This window comes from Echiichthys vipera, assembly GCF_963691815.1.
Source record: "Echiichthys vipera genome assembly, chromosome: 9".
Classification (NCBI taxonomy): Eukaryota; Metazoa; Chordata; class Actinopteri; order Perciformes; family Trachinidae; genus Echiichthys; species Echiichthys vipera.
The window spans coordinates 30,179,949-30,187,687 of record NC_139834.1 but is presented as its reverse complement, the minus strand read 5'-3'; the positions used below and the strand labels follow the sequence as shown (position 1 = coordinate 30,187,687).

At 42.8% G+C, this 7,739-nt stretch overlaps 1 protein-coding gene across 1 annotated transcript in view; it reads right to left on the bottom strand.

Annotated features, from left to right (window-relative positions):
* The window catches only part of LOC310952295 (IQ motif and SEC7 domain-containing protein 2-like), a gene marked incomplete at both ends in the record, with an annotated part of 193,296 nt that extends 187,319 nt beyond the window's left edge, over positions 1-5,977 (bottom strand). The window contains one exon of the mRNA XM_083920868.1: positions 5,256-5,977. Within this exon, the coding sequence (XP_083776994.1) occupies positions 5,256-5,977 (722 nt within the window). The remainder of the gene's footprint in view (positions 1-5,255) is intronic.
* Between the last annotated feature and the right edge of the window lie 1,762 nt (positions 5,978-7,739).

The window sequence follows — 7,739 nt, the reverse complement described above, 5'->3', positions numbered from 1 at the left end:
GGTAGCCTGTCATGTGGGCAGTATAGCTGCAAATGGTGTAGCCGGCCAAGCTAGTGGGACACCACCGTGATTGAATGAGATAAAGGTATGGGATATGATAAGGTATAAGAATGTTACACTACTTTACTGTTTTGTATGCAAGATGTATATTATCTCATTGTGGTTATTTAATTACTCAGGATGAGTAAAAGAGTGAATTAATAATTAATGTATGGTTCAAAAGGTTAAAAGAAAAGCTAAATATAATGAAGTTAAAAGATTAATATCCATTTAAAAAGCTGTTTAAAAATATAAATACTGTTTAATAAGACAATTAAGTCTATTTATGTTCAAATAGAGTTCATAAGGAATAGTTGCGTTAAAATAACTACTATGAGTGTGTACACTATCATTTATGATGATTTAAACTGTGTATGTACTGAGCCGGTTCAGTGGCGAGCCAGGCGATCGACAGAACGGAGAACGGGATCCACTCCGAAGACAGACCTCTACTCACTGCACTCTTTATTCAGATAAGATCGTTCACCACAAAATCTACTCGGGTAGTAGAAGAACTGACTGACACACACACACACCAACCACAGAACTGAACTGTATTCCTTCTGATACCGAAGGAAACGGACAACTTATATTGGAATTAGTTTTTTTTTTTAGTTTTTTATTAAAGAGCTCTATTTTGTATTTCTATTCCATGCGCAGCAAAATAATATTGTTTGGATGCAATAAATCATCTCTGTTCAACTTCCACATCGAGCCCAACTTTCTGAACCTAGAGAATGTGGTTTGTTTCTAATATTGAGGTTAGAGGTGCTACACACTTCCTCCTTCACTGTGAGAAGTTCTCCTCACTGAGAGACCTCCACCACAGGGAAACAGTGAGGAGACTTCCACACTTTGAAATGTTGAGCCCAGAGGAGAAAGTGTCTGTTCTCCTGGGTGCAGGGACAGCAGTTTAAATATATATATATATTGTTTATATAACATTCATGCCAATAAAGCCAACTGAGAGCAAGAGAGAAAAAAGAGAGCGCATGAGAGAGAGAGAGAGAGGCGTTATTATTGTTTGTTTTGTTCGTGCATCGTGTGATCAGAGTCACATAAATAAAAATGAGCATTGAAAACTTAAAAATCAGGAGAAAAGCGCAGTGATGATGCCTCCTCTTTAATTGTATTTTTGTTACATTTTTCTCTCTTCATCCATGTGAATCCTCCAGATCTGAAGTCTAACCACAGAACAACTCATCATCTCTCTGTTCATCACCACAACTCTCCATCAATGAGATCAGTCAGGCGTCACAGCTCTGATGTCACAGTCACATGTGCTCCCGTCATCAGGATATTGTGCTCCTGGATCACTATCTGTTTGTTTCTGAGGGTGAACAAAAAGGTCAAAAGTCGATTTTGTTTTGTTTCTCGACACACAGTGAAGACTGAAGCTGTGCTCCGAGTTAAGGGACCCTCACATGATTGGGCTCACTGTGAGGTTGGGCGCAGAGACCCAGTAAACGGCTAATGACGTAATTAAAACGTTAGCTCGTAAACTGCCTATTCTTATATTGCTGCTTAGATCGTGATACGAGTTTAATGTAACGTTAAATAGTTTGGGGAACTCGGACACACAAACAATAAGTGTTTCCTTCATCTTTCTAACCGGTCTGATGTCGCTCTCTAATTGCCTAGGAAACGTAAACCTCACACTCAAAGCTTCTATCTCATTGGTTGCGCTTTTTGTCAGTAGAAACTAGGTCAAAGTTCATCTGGTTTGAACTTTGAACGCAGCGGCAGAGAGGCAAATCTGAGCGCTGCACACCACTACATTAGGCGCTGCCCCCTCCTCCATAGGACATAAAAGGAACAGCCGTAACACATGTTTTTACCACATCTCATGTGTAGGGGCCTTTAAAGGTTGACTGAATGTTTTTTCTGCAGCCAAGGTAGATCTTTAAAAATCAGAGCAGCTGATTGAGGATGTTTTTTTTTTTCTTATACTGTGATTTGAACATTGTGGAGAATGAAATTGTACTTTATACTGCCCTTTACAACACCAAAAGTTTTTTTTAAAAAGTTGATGTCATGAAAAACATGGAAAAACTGCTGTGTACTGTGTTGTTATTTTGGGGTCAAGTCACTTAGAGCAGGAGAGAGAGAGAGACAGAGGGTTGAGCCAGTAATACAAGGAATAAGGAGAGCGAGTGCCAGCCGTGATTGAGAACAAAGCAGCGAATCAGGGAAATTGTCCGTAGGTGTGAATGTAATTTCTCTGTTTCATCTCTTCTAGAAATGCAGCTGTAGCAAGTATCTCACTATCTCTGTCCTAATTTATATTTTATAATCCTACACATTATATATAGTCGGAGGTTAGAACAGAAATACAGAGAGGTGTTGCTGTAGAGATGATACACCGTCTCGTCTCGTCTCACTGGTGTGAACTGACAGGTTTCCGAACGTTGCAGACCTGCACGTAGCAAGCAGTTCCAAGGTTCAACTCGTCTCGTTACGAATCTTTGGTCTGAAAAATAAAAACTAGCCTGGTCTCAAAAAATTCACCCCCCTCAGTGTTGTCATGGAGATATGACCTAAACATACAGACTAGAATGTTTTTTTGTCCCAGGCCTTAAACAGGTTTAATGATGCTGTGAAAACGGCCTGTTTAACATGGGGGTCAATGAGAAACTGCGCTATTATGAAACCTGCCCCTAGTGGACACTCGGAGAACTGCAGCCGGATTTTCATTGAATATTTGGACATGAACACATCGGCATGGTGGGGAGTCACTTTCAGTCAAAACGAATAAGGTTCTACAGACATTAACGTTGCTTTTATATGGCAGTCTTGAGAGACTAAACTTACTAAACGTGTCTTACTGTTGTTCTCTCCTTGCGCCACAGTGGCAGATGGCCTGACGATTTTAAATGCCACTGCCAACGATTTACCCACATTTGGCGGGTGGGTGGTGCTAATTTCAGACTCTGACTAATGGAAACCACACCACTTCAACTACCCAAATCTTGTCCCATTGCCTACAGATTTTACTTTCCTATAAAAAAAATCTGTTTATAGAGATTAGCGCAACAGTTTAAAAAAACACAAGAATATTGTTCATAAACAAATTTATCAATTTTAGAATCTAAAAACATCCTAACGCCGTAAATCTGGCATCTTTTCCAAAGAACTTCCAGCCATGCAGTTGATTTACAATATTTACTGGTTCTCTGTGTGTGCGTCTTGTGTTTTACTGCTTCAGCCTGAGGAGCTGCAAAATAAATCTGTGTGAGGGTGTTTTGCATTTTGCTGCATCATAGCCAATATGAAATCACTCAGAAAACAGTGTAGGCAGCAGCTCTGCAACATGCTGTCATGCCTCAGTGCCATAATCTGCCCCAGTGCAGTGTGGGATTTATCTGGATCACGCTCAGTCACTTGAAGAGGCAGCGAGCAGCCGATCGTACCGTGTGATTTCATAACGAATCAGCCTTATCTTCTCTGCTTGTCAGACTCCATCATTGTTCTGTCTGTTACATCATTTGTAAGCTTGAGGTCAGCTGTTCCTCACAATTTCAACTGTACCTGAATGTTCCATGACTCAGGGCTCACAGGGTTTTTTTTTTTTTATTCCTTTAAGATGCACCCAGGTCTGAAAGTCTGAGTCACACTCTGTACCTCTGTGTGCCATCTATTTTACTTTTTGGCTGCACGTATCAGAGCTTATAAGACAAAACAATAGTACTATTAAATCTGTCTCCATGAGTCATCGCTGCGTCTCCCCAGCCTTCACTTCTGCAGGAACCTCTTTTCTTTTGCACTCTGTGTTTGCAGGGGAGAGAAGACAACGCTCTGTGTCAGCAACAGCAGTGCGAGCTTAGCAAAGCTTAAGGCGCTCCGAGCGAGGTTAAAACCATTTCAACTGTTAGCTAGAGTGTTGTCCTTCAAACAGGTTTTCCACAGTTGCATGGCAACAGCAATCGCCATGACCAGAGCTTCCCACAGACAGCGGCTAAGTGTAATCGGTTACAAAGGAACAGTCTGAAACATGCATGGGACAACTGCAACCCTGCATCCTGTTGCCTATGACAGCACACAGTTCTGTGCCACGGACGGCGGCAGCAAGGTTCCATCTTATTCAACAATTCTTGATAGGATGCTCCTAAGATAGTGTTGCCAGGCAACGAACACAATTTCAGGCAGCGAGATCTGACTGAAAATGTATTCAGAGCAACAAAATAAGAGCAAAATCAAAAGCAACTGAGCATGGATGGATTAATTAGTGGGCCTACCCAGTCAGCTCCCCACCCCTGACCTGCACCTGCATAATATCATTTGCGGGAAGGCATACTGACCACAAAGAGATGCAAAATGACCACAAAGCAACAGAACAACCTCACTTCAACATAAAGCACAACATGTTTTCTTTATGGTCTCAGCAAAAAACAAACAATCCTATTGCTTAGCAAAAATATCTATTACATAATACTGTTCACTGTGTGCTCCACCAATTATCAGTGTTAGAGACTCTGTAGTCGTTTATTCATCTGTCTCTGGAGCCTCATGCACTCCTGCTCTCCTGCAATATGTAAATTCCCACTAGAACCTTCCACTCTGTAGCCCTGTTAGCTGATAAAAGGATGAATATTTATTAACCCTGTACATTTGGTTATCTCAGTACAGAAAGAAAGCACAGGAACAAACACTTCAATGTTAGACGACTTCAACAAGTCAACTCTTCTATTTGAGCCCAAAACGCTTACAAAAAATCACTTTCAGAAACATGAAATCTGTTGCTTCGCATTTATTTTTTGCCAGCAAAGAATCGACCAAAAATATGTTTACAGGTCAAATTTCCCATGTGGGCACATATTTCTGGGCTTGCACAAAACCTGCGTGAGAAAAGCTGCAAAAGTTAGTAGGGGTCCAAGTCAAAGATTTGCACGAGTTTTGGCAAAACCGATTGGCAGTGAAAGGATGCCATATTAACACTAATGTTCTACAGTTCAATAATGGTCACAATCAGGGTTGAGAGCCTCTAAAGAAGTATTTAAATGATGGGGTCTTTCATCTGTATTCAATGAATCCCAAGATTTACAAACCAATTTCACTATTCTACCATAGATCCTGATGTAGAAATTATATTGTAAAAATGATCGCAACAAAAGTTGAGGGTAGCCTTCATTTCAACCTACTGCTGAGATCAAGTTTGCCTTCCTCTCGTGCCATCTTTGGCCTTGGTTGTAGTAAGTACACCTTAAACATTAACTTACGATTTCTGGTGGTGGAGGGTGTGGGCGTGGTGGTTGTTCGAGGTGTGGGCTCTGTGCAGGCGCTCAAGCCTCTCCTTCTCTTTCTCAACGAAGTTTGTGTTGGTGCCAGTGCTGGTGGAGGGCATACGGGTCAGCCGGCTGTGGGCCCGAGGCTGATCCCTGGGTGGGATCGGAGGAGGAGGAGGTGGAACCGGGGCTGGGGAAGAGATCGGAGCTGGGATTTGGGTGGGGATCGAGATGGAAGTTGAAGCTGGAGAAGGAACTGGGATCGCTGTCGCATTGGTGCTGTTGGAGCTGTTGTAGGAGTGGTGGTAGTGGTGCTGATGATACTGGTGGTGGTGGCTGTGTTGGAGCGGGATGGAGGTGGGTGGCTGGGGAGGAGCTTGGTATTGGCTGTTGTGGTGTTGGTGGTGGTGGTGGTGGTGGTTCTTGGTAGAAATGGATGCCGACGTGGTTGGTGGAGGTGGCGGAGGAGGAGGAGGAAGAGGAGGCTCGGGAGGAGGAGCAGGTGGAGGAGGAGCAACAGGTTGCCGGTCCAAACGCAGGTCCTTGTTCTCCTGGCTGAGCCGGTCCAGTTGGACCTCCAGCTCCTCGATCCGGTGCCTCTGAGTTTCTAGAAGCTTCTGCTGGCTCTCGATGATGTTGTTGAGTTCAAGAAGGTACTCCACGGCCCGGTTAGGGCTTTCTGGGCTGCCCTGGCCTGGGCCTTGATTAGCATCCATGACTAGCTGGTCGGAGAGTTAGCACACAAGCTAATGGCTTCGGAAAACACCCAGTGACCAAAGGTTCACTAATGCTGAATTCTAAACGAAAGAGCCTAAATGCTGATGGCTGTTACAGTTGGTTCAATCCAGGTTGAACACTGCGAGCTAGCACTGAGGCTGAATGCTAAACTTGCGCAATAGATGAAATGCTGCCTCTGTCACAGCTACATCTGCACACAGGGCGATGCAGGTAAGCAACTGAATAAGCCTCAACAGAACAGAGAAGACTACTAACAAGACCCAGAGCCTTACGATTTACTCTACTGTCTAGTCTACAACCTAAATGCTAATGTCTAACTATAAAACTACACCCTAGGGCCCTAAGCCCTACACCCTAAAAACTAAATTACCCTTCACCCTCCCCCCCACCAGAGGTGAGTGGGGGGGAGAGGACTTTTTCTTCTTTGAGTTCTGATTTGGAGATCAAGATGGACCTCGTCCTCGCTGGCTCCAATCAGAGAGGTTTAACGAGTCGTCGACCATCCCCTGGTTCAGTCAGGTATTTCTGTTGGGGTTCAGTCCCATGATGGTTAAAAAAAGAACAAATATAGAGAAAGAGATTGTCTTCCCCCCTCCAAAAAAACTGTTTGTCTTTATATTTGTCAGTGAGTCAGTTGTATCCACTCTTTGCACTCCATTCAAAAGATCAGCACATTGGTTTCCAAGGAGGCGGCGTGAAGACCATAGCTGACGGAGACTTTATTGGTCCCTCTTCGTCAAAGATATTGCACATTATCATTGTAGAGTGACTGAAGGTTGTCCAGCACCAGTGGTACAAGGAAAGGGCTACAGTAGGAATGCACTCTGCAAGACAGTGCATGAACTCGCAAACAAGCTGACTAACCACCGGCTTCCCTGTTGTGCCTCATAATGAAAATCCTGGGGATGGAACCCCTGTAATACATCTCCAAATCAAGAGTTTTCTGAGCAGTAAAAGAGGCCAGAACTCAGCTCAGGCCCTTTCCATCAACAAAACGGTCTGGAACCAAAGAAATCAACACAACCCAAAGCTCCACAAAATGAAAAATAACGTCCGTCGAAGATCATCTTCTCACAAACATGGAAGAGGAGAGGTTTCCCTTTTCCTTGTCCATGGGTTCAGCTGCAGGACTCAGCCTGTCGTCCTGCAGTCGGTCTGTCAGGGGAAGTGATGTGAAAAGGTTAAATGTCATGTCAGATGTTTGTCTTCTTCCTGGATAGAGGGAGGCATCTGGGATTCACCGTCATTATCATCCTGCTGGATGGCATATCCAGATCCTTCTTTATGTCATCCGTCCGTTACATGAAAAAAGAAAAGACAACGAAAGAGCAGATGAGAAAAGATAGTAGGGTGTAAAACAGCAGAGTAGGCTACTATCCCGAGATCGTTTCATATCACAATATATATCAGGATAGAGCATGTTTTTTTCTGGTGATTCAATAAATAAACTGTCTATGTGAAATAACCATGCTCAAGTCTTCTTTGAATACTTCTGTGTAAATTAAATACTTACAACACATTTTATTAAGAACTTTGGTGAAATGAACGTAACAAATGTGCTTTCCAGCTATACACTGACTATGTTCACATGCACGCACACAAATATTGTGATGTAAAAAGGAAATTGATATTTAAATGATGAAGAGATGATATTCCCTCAAAATATTTCACATCAGATTTTCTGAGAAATTCGAGTTAGCTTATTATTATTATTATTATTATTATTATTATTATTATCAC